The sequence below is a fragment of the Elephas maximus genome, chromosome 3, assembly GCF_024166365.1.
Source record: "Elephas maximus indicus isolate mEleMax1 chromosome 3, mEleMax1 primary haplotype, whole genome shotgun sequence".
Taxonomy (NCBI): Eukaryota; Metazoa; Chordata; class Mammalia; order Proboscidea; family Elephantidae; genus Elephas; species Elephas maximus.
The window spans coordinates 172,599,223-172,613,904 of record NC_064821.1 but is presented as its reverse complement, the minus strand read 5'-3'; the positions used below and the strand labels follow the sequence as shown (position 1 = coordinate 172,613,904).

Sequence of the window (14,682 nt, the reverse complement as noted above, 5' to 3'; positions counted from 1 at the left end):
AGGGCGTCACGGTGTGTAGGGAAGTGAGGCTGAGAGAACAGAGATCTGCACTTCAGTTGGAACACACTAACCCCCTGGTACCCTGGCCAGAGTGCTCAGGTCTCACCTAGATGGTTCTGCCCCAGGGAAGCCTTTCCTGAGAGTCCCAGATGAGCCTGAGATCTCATGGTCTCCCTTACCTCCTGACTGTTCATTCAGCAAGTGTTTGTAAACCTGTTTGGTGCCAGGCCCTGGTCACAGAACTGACTAGTGGATTATAATTGCCTCTTGTCCTAGTTATACCTTACTCGATTATACCTGACTACCCTGCCTGACTATAAACTCTTTCAGGGCAAGGACCTTTTCCTCTTGGCTCATGGATGTAAATCCTGTGTCCAGCCCATAGCACAAAGTGGGATGAATAAAAAGCCTGTCAAGCAGCTGAGTTTAAGCTAAGGCCTCAAAAACCATGTTACTGACAATTATGCTACTTTCTCTAATAATGATCGGCATATCCAGTGCAAAATAGTAGACTAGGCATTGTCCAAAGCTGTTAGTTGTTAGGTGTCATGGAGTTGATTCCAACTCCTATCGACCCTACATACAACAGAATGAAACACTGCCCAGTCCTGTGCCATCCTCACAATCACCGGTATGCTTGAGCCCATCGTTGCAGCCACTGTGTCAATGCATCCCGTTAAGGGTCTTCCTCTTTTTCACTGACTCTTCACTTTACCAAGCATGATGTCCTTCTCCAGGGACTGGTCCCTCCTGATAACATGTCCAAGGTATGTAAGATGAAGTCTCGCCATCCTTGCTTCCAAGGAGCATTCCAGCTGGATTTCTTCTAAGACAGATTCGTTCATTTTTTTGGCAGTCCATTGTATATTCAATATTCTTCACCGACATCATAACTCAAAGGGGTCAATTCTTCTTTGGTCTTCCTTATTCACTGTCCAGCTTTCGCATGTATATGAGGTGACTGAAAACACAGCTTGGGTCAGGCGCACCTTAGTCCTCAAATTGACACCTTTGCTTTTTAACATTTTAAAGAGGTCTTTTGCAGCAAATCTGCCCCATATAATACATTGTTTGATTTCCTGACTGCTGCTTCCATGGGTGTTGATCATGGATCCAGGTAAAACGAAATCCTCAATAACTTCAATATCTTCTCCAGTTATCGTGATGTTATTTACTGGTCCAGTTGTGAGGATTTTTTTTTTTTTTTATATTGAGGTGCAATCCATACGAAGGCTATGGTCTTTGACCTTTGTCAGTAAGTGCTTTGAGTCCTCTTTACTTTCAGTAAGCAAGGTTGTGTCATCTGCATATAACAAGTTGTTGATGAGTGTTCCTTCAATCCTGATGTCCCATCATTCTTCTTCATATAGTCCAGATTCTCAGATTATTTGCTCAGCATACGAAGTATGATGAAAGGATACAACCCTGACACACACTTTCCTGGCTTAAAACCACGCAGTATCTCCTTGTTCTGTTCAAGTGAGTGCCTCCTGGTCTATGTACAGGTTTCACATGAGCACAAATTAAGTGTTTTGGAACTCCCATTCTTCAGAATGTTACCCATAATTTGTTATGATCTTTACATAGTCAATAAAACACAGGTAAACATCTTTCTGGTATTCTCTGCTTTCAAGTAGGATCCATCTGATATCAGCAATGATAATCCTCATTCCATGTCCTCTTCTGAATCTGGCTTGAATTTCTGGCAATTCCCTGTCGATATACTGCTGCAATAGCTTTTGAATGATTTTCAGCATAATTTTACTTGTATGTAATACTAATGATATTGCTCAATAATTTCCGCATTCTGTCAAATCACCTTTCCTTGGAATGGGCACAAATATGGATCTTTTCCAGTCAGCTGGCCAGGCACCTGTTCTCCAAATTTCTTGGCACAGACAAGTGAGCACCTCCAGCGCAGCATCCATTTGTTGAAACATCTCAATTGGTATCCTGTCAATCCCTGGAGCCTTGTTTTTCACCGATGCTGTTCAGGGCTACAGATTAGCAAAGGAGCCCTGCTAGCACAATGGGTAAAGTGTTCAGCTGCTAACCAAAAGGTCAGTGGTTGCAACCCACCAGCAGCTCTGCAGGAGAAAAGACCTGATGATCTCCTCCGATAAAGACTATGGTCTAGGAAACCCTATAAAACAATTCTACTCTGCCCTATATACTCGCTACAGTCAGAACTGACTCCAGAGCAAATAACAGAGATTAACAATGCAGAAATGATGAAAGAATGGGAACAAGATAAGGATGCCCACTGTCACCACTCTTATTCAATACTGTACTAGATGTTCTATCCAGAGCAATAACTCAAGAAAAAGAAAAAGCATATGCGAATTGGTAAGCAAAAAGTAAAACTATCCCTATTCATAGATGGCATGATCCTATACACAGAAAATCCCAGAGATTCCACAAGAAAGGTACTAGATAGAGCTAGTAGAAGAGTTCAGTAAAGTGGCAGGATACAAGATCAACATACGAAAATCAGTTGGGTTCCTCTACACTAACAAGGAGAACTCCGAAAAGGGAATCAAGAAAACAATACCATTTACAATAGCCCCCAAAAGGATAAAATACCTAGGAATAAATCTAACCAGGGATGTAAAAGACTTATACAAGGAAAACTACAAAACACTACTGCAAGAAACAAAAAGAGAGCTACGTAAATGGAAAAACATCCCCTGCTCATGGATTGGAAGGCTTAACATTATGAAAATGTCAATGCTACCCAGAGGGATCTATAGATATAATGCAATCCCAATCCAGATCCCAACATTTTTTAAGGAAATGGAAAAACTCATCTCTAAATTTATATGGAAAGGAAAGAGGCCCCAAATAGCTAAAGCAGTATTGAAGAACAAAAATAAAGTAGGATGCCTCACATTTCCCAATCTCAGAACTTGCTATACAGCCACAGCATTAAAACAGCCTGGTACTGGTACAACGACAGACACATAGACCAATGGAACAGAACTAGAACCCAGAAGTAAATCTATCCATCTACGGACAGCTCATCTTAGACAAAGGGTTAAGGTCCATTCAACGGGGCAGAGATAGTCTCTTTAACAAACGGTGCTGCCAAAACTGGATATTAATTTGCAGAAAAATAAAACAGGATCCATACCTCACACCATACACAGAAACTAACTCAAAATGGATCAAAGACCTAAATGTTAAAGCTAAGACAACAAAGTTCCTGGAATATAACGTAGGGACAAAGCTAGGGGTCCTAATTTTTGACATAAATATACTATCAAACACAATCAAAAATGCACAAACAGAAGATAAACTAGATAACTGGGTCCTCCTAAAAATTAAATATTTATGCTCATCAAAAGACTAGCAAAAGAATAAAAAGAGAACCTACAGATTGGGAAAAAATTTTTGGTAACAGCATGTCTGACAAGGGTCTAACATCTAAAATATATAGAAAACTTTAACAACAAAAAGACAAACAATCCAGCCAAGAATGGGCAAAGAACATGAACAAACACTTCACCAAACAAGACAGTCAGGCAGCTAACAAACACATGAAGAGATGCTCAAGATCACTAGCCATTAGAGATGCAAATCAAAACTACAATGAGATACCATCTCACTCCTGCAAAAATGTCACTGGTCAAAAAAACAGAGAACTACAAATGCTGGTGAGACTATGAGGAGACTGGGACTCTCTTATACACTGCTGCTGGGATTGTATAATAGTACAACCACTATGGAAAATGTTGTGGCACTTCCTCGAAAAGCCAGAAATAGAAATACCTTAAGATCCAGCAATCTTACTTCTACATATATATCCTAGAGATATAAAAGCAGTGATACAAATAGGCATATGCACACCCATGTTCACTACAGCATTATTCACAACAGCAAAAAGGTGGAAACAACCTAAGTGCCCATCAACAGATGAATGCATAAACAAATTGTGGTACATTCATACAATGGAATACTACACAACAACAGAGAACAATGATGAGTCCGCAAAACATCTAACGACGTGGATGAATCTGGAGGACATTATGCTGAGCGAAATACGGCAAACACACCCGTACTCGTTGCCATCAAGCTGATTCCAGCTCATAGCAACCCTAACACAAAAGGTAAAATATTGTATGCTACCACTTTTATAAAAAGTCAAGAATCGGTGTACACACAGAGAGCAACGTTCTTTGATGGCTACCAGAGATAGGAGAGGGAGGGGGAGAATCACTTGCTAAATAGTTGTTGTTAGGTGTCGCTTCTGACTCAGCAACCCTATGTAAAACAGAATAAACACTGTCTGGTCCTGCTCCATCCTCACAATGGTAGACACGTGTTACTTCTGGTGAGGGAAAGGCAATACATAGTATGGGGGAAGTCAGCACAACGTGACCAAGGAAAATCAAGACACTGCGAGGCCCGCGAGAATAAAGGGCAACTATGGTAAATGCTACAATATATACAATTTTGCAACAACAGTAATAACAAGCAAAAAATATGTGAGTAGTTATATACGTAGGTATGTATGCTACATAGGTATGGGAGTACATGCGCATACATGTACAGTTATATTTGTGTGCATATATATTTACATATTTGTATGTGCTGTATATTCATATACATGATAAAGTACATAGGGGGCACAGTTACGGATATTTCCTAAACACCTTTTGGGACAGATTTAGTGGGTTTGAAGGCTCAGGGCCATAGGGTCATGGGACAACTACATCAATTGTCATGACTTAGTTCATAAAGATAATGTTCTATATCCTAGTTTGGTGAGTAGCAGCTGGGGTCTTAAAGCTTGCAAGTGGCCATCTAAGATACCACTATTGCTCCCTTCCCATCTGGAACAAAGGAAAGTGAAGGAAACCAAAGACTCAAGAAATTACTCCATAAGACTAATGGCCCAAGCTAACCACAGCCTCTTCTGGCCTAAGACCAGAAGAACTAGATGGTGCTTGGCTACCACTACTGATGTTCTGACCAGGGACACAAAATAAGGTCCCAGAAAGAATGGGAGAAAAATGTAAAACAAAACTCAAATTCACAAAAAAAGACCAGACTTACTGGACTGACAGAGACTAGAAGAACCTCCAAGACTATTGCCCTAAGATACCTCTTTAAACTGGAAATGAAACCACTCCCCGAAATGACCTTTCAGGCAAATGATACATTGGCCTATAAAATAAACAACACTGGTGAGGAATGTGCTTTAAACAATCAACTATACAAGACCAAATGGTCATTATTTACCCAAAAGCAATGATGAGAAAGCAAGAAGGGGCAGGGAAACTGGGCAGGTGGAACAGAAATGGTTTGAGAGTGCTGACACACTGAAGGGACTGTAACAACTTGTGTATGAATTGTTCAGTGGGAAACTAATTTGCTGTGTAAACCTTCACCTAAAACATAATAAAATATTTTTTAAAAAAGATCCTTAGGGAGAGGGAGGTTAGAAATTTTGGAAGAGCAGGGCGGGGGGGTGGGGGGGGGGCGGTGAGGCAGAATAGTAGAATCAGGTGAAAATACAAGCCCTCCTACCAGATCCCTATGGTCACTGATTTGAGGCTGGAGCTCCTTGAAAAATCTTTCAACCAATCTCACACTCCCTCCAAACAAAGCTGCATCCCCAAACCTGCTGGGGATCGTGCTGAAAAACAAGATTGAGTAAGTCTATCTCTAACGCGCTCCTGGTGATGCTGGAGATGTTGGTCCACAAGCCACACATGAGTAGCAAAGTCTTAAGGATAAGTAACCATCTTATGATGATTTAGTGTAACGGTGGCACCTGTTATTCTACTACTTGTTAACACATACTAGTCTCTTCCCAATTTCTAGTATTCTTGTCATTTTTCTCACCTGTGTCAGGCTTTGATATGAGCAACAGTAGCTAAAAATTGAGTACCTACTTTGTGACAAGCAGTTACATGCATTAATAAATTAACCTTCACAAAAACTCCAGGAAGTAGAACTCTTATATTTTCATTTTATTTATTAGGAAAACAAGTAACTTGCCTGAGGTCACCCAGCTAGTTAGTGGTAGCACCTAAGCTGGCTCCAGAGCTATGCTCTTATCCCTTACCTAAGCTATTTCTCCATGGCAAGGTACTAGTAGCATTGAGGCGCTACTCAGAGATGATGGGGTCTCAGAGAGGGTGGAGAAGAACTGCTAGACCCACATCTCAACACAGAGTGGGTGGTAACATGAGTTACTAGACTGGAGAGCTACCAGGGGAAGACTGAGATCTCCATGTAGACTGCCTTCCGCTGAGCAGAAAATGGCAGAGTAGAAAAATCTGATTTCAACTAATTTACACATCTAGCGGGGAAGGCAAAACTAACTTGTATAATACAAATTTTGTACTAACCTATACTTTCCGTGGGGTCCCTGGGTGTTGCAAACAGTTAACACACTCAGCTGCTAACAGAAAGGCTGGAGGTTTGAGTCCATACTGGGTAACCATGAGCTGGAATGGACTGGAAGGCAAGGGGTTTAGTACAGGTAGAGGCACCTTGGAAGAAAGACCTGGCAATGTACTTCTGAAAAGTCAGCCACTGACAACCGTACGGAGCCCAGTTCTAGTCTCACACACTTGGTGTCGCCATGAGCCAGAGTCCCCGCAAGGGCAAGTGGTTTTGGAATATGTTACCATGGCATAAAAGTCAGGGGTTGGCAATTTAGTTCGCTTCAGCACATATGTGAATCATCTGGACGGCTCGTTAGAGTGCTGGGCCCCAGGCCCCGGAGCTGTAGAACGTGCATTTCTAAGAAGTTCTCTGATGATAACGATGCTAGTCTGTGGACCACACTTCAAGAAACAGTCACTGAGAACACGTGAACTGTTCTTCACCACTCAGTCATTAATGCAAAGGCTTAACGCTATTTTTTTTACCCTGTTTAACACTCTTAACTTTTTACATTCAAACTGGATGTGGGGTTTTGAAAATTACAAGTATTTTGCTGACTGAACTATTTGCTCAAATTAAGCTTAAAGTTTTCACAGATAATCTAAGCCAACAAAATGCAACGTTCGCTCGGGTCTTGCTTTGCACTAGCTTGTCCCTTTCCCCAGGCCGCTCTCCGACCCACGTAACCCAACAGCATCCGTGTGGCAACCAGAGGTAAGGCAGCCAGCTGGGCCGGGAGGTAGGGAAGGAGGTTTCGCCCGCCCCCCCTAGTCAATGACGAATGCCCAAGTCGCCCCACAGGTCCGAGTCGCCCAGCGCAGCGCAACCGTGGCCCTCGCCCCGTCAGTGCCCGCAGCCTCCCTTGGCTCCCCGACCGTCCGCGAGCGGGACCCGCCGGATCCGAACCCGCAGCCCCAGCCGCCCCGCCGCCCGCCGCCCGCCCCCCGCGGCGGGGCAAACTCACCCACCACGTACATGCACGCCTCGAGTCGCCCGCCGGCCTCTCCCGGAAGACACCTGCCCGGGCAGGCCGCAGAAGATGGCGAGCCGCCCCCGGAAGCCGCCGAGCGGTTCGGAGCGCGCCGGCCTCTGGCGCCTCCTCATCGACTCGCTCGGCCCGCGGCTGATTGGCCGGCCAGGAGGCGGGGTCGGCCGCGGCTCGCTTGGTTACGGCAGGGGACCTCCCTCTTCAGATGCAGTCTTTACGTGGATCCCGAGTACGGAAAACGGATTCAAAGCTATTTTTAGTATCGATTTATTTTATAAATCCAGGTGTGCAACATTTGCAGTGAAAACCGGAAATCTGTTTTGAGACTTTTTATTTATTTAAAAGAAAGGTAATGGTGATGATGACGATAGTTCCATATTTGGGGGCGGGGAGGGGTGCGGATTGCACAGTATGGAGTAGTTGCACATTTTGTCTTTGTCTTCAACTAATGGCCTTGCAATCTCAGGGAACTTCAAGAGAAGTCTTATTCAGAGGTGTACATGAAAGTAAATTAAATGACAACGAATTTAAAAGTGTTAAAATTTGGTATATAATTCAGTACGCTTGAGTGTGCATTTTGCTTATTAGAATTTTTTTTAAAAATAAAATTCGAATCAGACCTCTGAAGCTCCCATAGAAGAGTTAACCTCTGCATAGCATCCCCATCCTAACCCCGCCTCCCCGCACTCCAACTGAAAAAGATTTCGAAAATGAACGTTATTTCAGTCCTCTCATTACCCAACCAACCCTTCAGGAGCCTCTTCACATAAAATGAAGTCCTGACATCGGCTACAACATGGATGAGCCTTGAAAACACAGGGACTGAAATGTCAATCACAAACGGACAAATACTGTATGATCTCTGATATGAAATAAGAGGCAAATGTAAAGAGATCAAAACTTGTTAGTGGTAACCAAGGAGCAGAGTGAGAGAGAAAGGAGAAGTCACTTTTAACAGTCTCTGTTTATGGTGGCAGGAAATTTGACAATGATTATGTGATGATTACACAATATGATTAATGTAATTGATATCACTGAATTGTACACCTTAAAAAATGTTGAATTGGCAAATGCCAAGCTGTGTTTATTTTTACAATAAAAGAAAGTTCGAGGTTAGAAAAAAAAAGTCTATTCAGTACCGCTACATGCAGAAGGGGAATCCCTCTGTGGTACAAATGGTTAAGCACTCTAGTGCTTGAAAGGTTGGCCATTAGAACAAACCCAGAAAAGCCTCAGAAGAAGGCCTGGCTATCTGCCTCCAAAGGTCATAGCCTTGGAAACCCTACGGAACAGCTCCGCTCTGCACACATTGGGTCACCGTGAGTGTTGGAATCAACTCCAAGGTAACAGCAGCACATGCAGAAGGCAGTGTGGACAGCAAGGAAAAAGGACATATATGACCAGATATTGAAATAAGTCACTTTCTAATGCTTATCTAACGTACTGCAGTAAGAGAAATTAATTCCACACCCATATCTAGGAGGATCTTAAAGTTTTCTCCTTGACAGTGATGAAGATAGAATATGTTATTTTATAAACTTTTTCACCATAAGTTGAGCTAGTTTTTATCAAGAAATCGCCCTTTGTCCTACTTTTAAACTTAACACTAATGGCCTGCTAATAACTACATGTGAAATTAAGAATGAAAGTAAACTAAAGAAGAGAGACTGGCCTACTTTTAGCAGACGTGCCTTTTGTGTACCTGAGATGTAGGAAAACTGTGTATGTACTGAACGCCCACAAGGTAACTAGATTTCATTTCCTTCTAAAACACCCAATTCAACATATTCGTAGCATAAGTTACAATTTATACATTTTGTCAGGCTTTATTAGTCAACTCTCACATTCTGAATAGAAAACTTCTCTTAATCTTGGATAAAAGAGACAGAATGTGTTGTGCATTTCCCAAGGGATAAAAAGCAAGTTATGGAAGAACTTTAGAAAGAAACAATATGGGGTTCATCCATTGGACCACACTACCTCCCAGTAAACTTGAAAAATAACACTGTAACCCGAAAACCACAGACATTGAGTGTGCTGGATTGAATTGTGTCCTTAAAATACGTATTGAAGTCCTGGTCCCTGTACCTGTAGATGTGATCCTATTTGGACATATGATTTTTCCTTTGTTATGTGAGATCATACCAGAGTAGGATGGGTCCTGAACCTAATCACTTTTGAGTTAAAAAAAGGAGGAGAATGCCACAGAGCCACACATAGGGGGAATACAGATGCCAGGGAACACCAAGGAGTGCTAAGGATCATCAAGAACTGATCGTAGTCACCAGAAAACAGGGAAGAAACCCATAGAAGGAATCCATATGGCTGAGACCCTGATTGGGGTTTTTAGCCTCCAGAGCTACGGCTGCTAACCAAATGGTCAGCACTTCGAATCCACCAGGCGCTCTGTCCTATAGGGTCGCTATGAGTTGGAATCAATTTGATGGCAATGGGTTTTGTTGTTGTTAAGAGCTGTGAGAAAACAAATTTTGGTTCTTTAAAGTCACCCACTTGTAGTATTTCTGTTCTGAAAGCACCAGCAAACCGACACACCGAGAAACTAAAGTTTTAGGTGTCGAGAGGTCTTTATTGAAATAATAGCACAGTTACACTTCTAATACCCTTTCCACTTGTATACAACAGTTAAAAATGCTTGCTACATACACTGCACAGACAGTTCAATAATTAGAACCAACTCAACTGCATTTAAAATAAATAAGGTAGCCTATTTAATAATTTAAAGTAAAATTACTGTACGATATGAAAATAAAGATACATAAATGTTAGGATCTACAATCCTGTAGAAATAAAATTATTCTGCATTACATAAAACAGTGCAAGAAAAAGATCCAAATAAGCTTTTGGAGTGCAAAGTTTAAATTTTCCATTTTAAATTATCATGCAGACATAGCATTTCAAGCCATGCTATGGTCTATGGCAATTCTTTTTTTTTTAATCTTTTTTAAGGAGGAAAAATGCTGGCCAGTAAATTTACTGTACCATCAAGTGTTGCATCACATAACTGCCGCTGCTCTGCTTCCACAGTACAGTTTGCAAGGGAGGTATCTTGTTGCATTCAAAATATTGAAATTAACAAGTCTCTGAAGCAAACACCTTTTAGCCTGAAACAAAACAATGTAACAAACTAACAGTCATATCTCTGGTTTAAGGAAAAAAAAAGCCTATGTCACATAATGAACTAAGAAGCAGTTTCTTATCCATCTTTAACCTCCATAATGATCCTTACTGAAAACACCGTTTAATTTTTGAGAGATACATATAAAATTCTCACCTCTAGCTGAGAGGTGACACAATAGCATGGGACTGTGAGAAGATCAAAAGTAATTTCTGAACACCTATGTTTAACCTGCGTAGAACTTGGCTGCATTACATATAATAATATACTTAAAGTTCAGTTTCAATGTGTATATAAAACTGTTATTTAGGCAAAGACCAAGGAATGCATTTAATACTAAACCGTAAACACGTCGTCCACCATGACTTGGAGTGCACACTGACAACATAAGAGCTCTTACGCAGACTTTGGCAAGGAGACTACAAATAGCAGGTCACAGAAGCACGAACTCATGTGGAAGCACGGCAGAATACCACCACCCAACACCTCCTATCAAGGGGATAAATGGTAACAGGGGGTCTCCTCGTGCTAAGCCGCTTCCTCATCAGTCTCTGTTCTTCAAATTTGTCATTGTCACAACTCAGTAGTCTGAACTGTCTGTGCTTTCACTGCATAGACTGACTGCAGCTGTACTCTACCCGTTGTAAGTCCAGAGGGTGACAGTTCTGTCTGCAGAGGACGACAGGAAGGAAAGATCCTGGGTGTGCCATCGACACTGAATCACTTTGTCCTTGTGCTCCCCCACCACCATGATTGGAAGCTGCTTCGTGAGGTCCCCTAGATTGAAAAAGAATTGTTGATTTATAATGCAACGTAAGTCTATCCATAGATTTTACAGACCTCCTATTAAGACATTAATATAAAATATCCTAAATTACATTAATGTAATAAATAGAAAGGTTTGAATGGGGATAAACTACTGAATGCCTAATTGCATTACTAATATGTAGTAACACAGATAGCAACATTTGACACAGCTGGCCACTCCTTCCTGGAACTCTCTCTTGGCTTCTCTTGACTTTGTGCCACTCCATATCTCAGTCTCCTTTGCTTTCCTTCTCTTCCTTCCTGACTTTGGTCAGAAAGACTGGTGAATTCCAAAAGTCAGCCCTCAGATTTCTTCTGCTTCCTTTCTATCTCACTTCCTAAGAAATTTCATCTGAGTACATGGCCAGTTGTATACTTATGATTCCCACATTTTATCTCCTGTCTTGAAGCTGGAGCTCACCTGAGCTACAGACTAGTATCCAAATAGCTATTTGATATCTCATTTGATTTTATGATGTTGTATGTCGTCGAGTCGATTCTGACTCATAGCAACCCTACAGGGCAGAGAGTAGAACTGCCACATAGGGTTTCCTAGGCTGTAATCTTTATGGGTACAGATCACCAGGTCTTTTCTCCCACTGAGCCGCTGGTTGGTTCAAACCGCCAACCTTTCTGTTAGCAGCCAAGAGCTAAACCACTGCACCACAAGGGCTCCTGATTGTCTGATTAAAAAAAAAAAAAACCCAAACCCACTGCTGTCGAGTTGATTCCAACTCATAGTGATCCTACAGGACGGGGTAGAACTGCCCCATAGAGTTTCCAAGGAGCACCAGGTGGATTCGAACTGCAGACCTTTTGGTTAGCAGCTGTAGCTCTTAATCACTACACCACTTGGGTTTCCAACTGTCTGATAGTCATCTTAAACCCAACAACATGTCTAAACCGAACTTGATTTTCTTCTCTAAACCTGTTCCTCCCCTGCCTGTCTTCCTCATCTCAATAGCACCATCTGGTTGCTTATGCCAAAAACCTTGGAATCATCTTTGATTCCTTTTTACCTCACTCCCCAAATCTAATACAAGTAAACTGATATATCTCAAATTCAATTACTTCTACCACCTCCACCTCTAGCACCCTAATCCAAGCCACCATTATCTCTTACCTGAACTGTTCCAATAGCCTCTCACTGACATTTCTACTTCTCCCCTTGGCCCCCTTAAATTCATTCTCCCTACAAGTTCAAGGTTGTCTTTTAAAAATGTAATACAGATCATATCACTCCCCTGTTTAAAATTCTCCAAAGGCTTCCCTTTATACTTTCTAAATGCCTATAAAAACCCTGTCTGTAATTGTTCTCCCCCATCTCTCTTCCTTGATTCGCTAAGTTCCAGCCATGCTGGCTTCCAGCACTGTCATGAACATGCCAAGCTCATTCCTGCCTCAGCATCTTTATATTTGCTAGGCTTTTCTCCCAGGATCCTGGCTTGGCTTGCTCCTTCTCATCATGCAGGTCTTTGTTCAAATGGCATTTCCCAGAGAGATCCATTCTAACTGTCCTCTCTAAAATCGCCTTCCCAGCCTAGCCTCCCCAGTCACTATCTCCTACCTTGATCATTTTTTTTAAAGTACTTGTCAGCAAGTAAAATCATATCATTTATTGGTTTACTTTTTATTGACCTCTAAATGTAAGCTCCATCAAGGAGGGTGTTAACAGTCTTGTTCATCTGTCTGTCTATCCCTAGTTGATACACAATAAATATTTGTTTAATGACTGTTTAAAAACAAAACTAGATACTGAAGACATAATTACACAATTTGCACACTAATGAGTTTAAGTAAAAGCAAAAAAAGAGTATTTAAATACATATTTTAACATCTGTCATCACTTAACACATAATAAAATGATTCACTGTAACAAATGTGGATTCTTTTAAATACTTTTAAGAACTATTTAACAATAAAAATAAGATTATTCACTCATCTAGTTAATAGTTTGCTACAGTCCATCTTAACACAGTCCCAATCATCTGCTCAGTAAATATCATAAACTGAAATTTGAAAATGTTAAAGTCGATCACACCATATTAACAAAAAAGAAGGATCCCAAATAGAACGCAAAGGATGAAAAAGAGGAGGAGGGTTGATCTAAATTACCTTGTAGGTCTGTCACCTTTATTTTCATGTCATAAGATCCTGTTAGCAAGTAATGAGCTCCAGGAGAGAATCTAACAGAGCGAACATCACTGGAGTGGGGATGATAACTTTGTACCATTCTTCCTCCTCTTATGTCATACAACATGCAGCTAGAATCTTCTTGGCCTGTGGCTAAGAGACGGCCACTGGGGTCTACGGCTACAGATGCCACTGCACTGCCTGTGGCAAGAGGGATGTACATTTCAATACGGAAAAATCAATATAGTTAAATTGCAACACAGCTGATTATGTTCACTGAACCATACCACACAGTAATAATTTAATGTAACTTATCAATACTGCACGGTTACGGAAAAATCCAAACTAACAGCCAATAAACACTTTCCCCTTTTAGGGGCAAGATACGAAGCCAGATTCTGTGAGGAATGAGAAAGTCCATTTGTAGTCATTTGGGGGAACGCCTTCCTAAATTGTATACCTATAGTGCAATAGATCAGCCACTTTTCTTAATCCCTTTTTTTTTGTTTGTTTGTTTGTTTTTTGTACTGCTAGGTAAGTGTCCAGAAATACTCCCATACCTAGCTTTTAGCATCTAGTTGGAGAAACAAGAAATTAAATGCCAACGTATGTTTTAGGAAAACAGTGTAGGAAACGCCCCAAAGCAGCATATGATTTACTGCCAACATGAACTGAACAGAGAATAAGCTCTGAGTCCAAAGGCTGGAGCCATATGTTAGACCATGCATTTAAGGGAGCAAAAAATGGCTCTTAGGGAGTGAAAAAATAAACATTACAAAGGTTTGTGACCCTTCAAAACTCAATACTACCCAACAAATCTTATTCCTTAGTATTTTTCTTGTTAGGAAAAAATTAAATTTTCCTTCTTAAGGAGGAATAATGAAAATAAAGTTGAGAAACAATGTTGTAGACCAAAGTGGACTGGGGAAACGTCACAGAAAAAAGGGACATAAGTTAGATCTTGAAAAACAATAAACAGTATAAATAACAATGTACATGCACGTGTGTATACTTATGTATGTGTAATTAAAATATTTTCTTGTAATTTTGATAGAGAAAAGAAGCAGGCTATTATAGTCAGAGGAGCCCCTGTAGCACAGTGGTTAAACACTCAGCTGGTAACTTAGAGATCAGCAGTTCAAACCCACAAGCTGCTCCACAGGAGAAAGATGTGGCAGTCTGCTCCCATAAAGATTACAGCCTTGGAAACCCTAGGGGGCAG

The 14,682-nt window shown here is 41.2% G+C and overlaps 2 protein-coding genes across 5 annotated transcripts in view; both read right to left on the bottom strand.

Moving 5' to 3' along the window:
* The window catches only part of CLCC1 (chloride channel CLIC like 1), a 28,335-nt gene extending 20,834 nt beyond the window's left edge, over positions 1-7,501 (bottom strand). The window contains exons 1-2 of one of the 4 annotated variants that reach the window (XM_049880183.1): positions 7,361-7,396; positions 6,357-6,465 (exon numbers count right to left, since the gene is read on the bottom strand). Coding sequence is in view for 2 of the 4 variants with exons in the window: in XM_049880180.1 (XP_049736137.1) it covers positions 7,365-7,500 (136 nt within the window). In the remaining 2 variants the exon portion in view is untranslated. Of the gene's footprint in view, positions 1-6,356; positions 6,466-7,360 lie in introns of all 4 variants that reach the window. The other 3 variants (XM_049880180.1, XM_049880181.1, XM_049880182.1) reach the window with 3 other exon arrangements.
* A 2,458-nt stretch (positions 7,502-9,959) lies between these two features.
* The window catches only part of WDR47 (WD repeat domain 47), a 58,695-nt gene continuing 53,972 nt past the window's right edge, over positions 9,960-14,682 (bottom strand). The window contains exons 14-15 of the mRNA XM_049880179.1: positions 13,443-13,661; positions 9,960-11,297 (exon numbers count right to left, since the gene is read on the bottom strand). Of these exons, the coding sequence (XP_049736136.1) occupies positions 11,155-11,297; positions 13,443-13,661 (362 nt within the window). The 3' untranslated portion in view covers positions 9,960-11,154. The remainder of the gene's footprint in view (positions 11,298-13,442; positions 13,662-14,682) is intronic.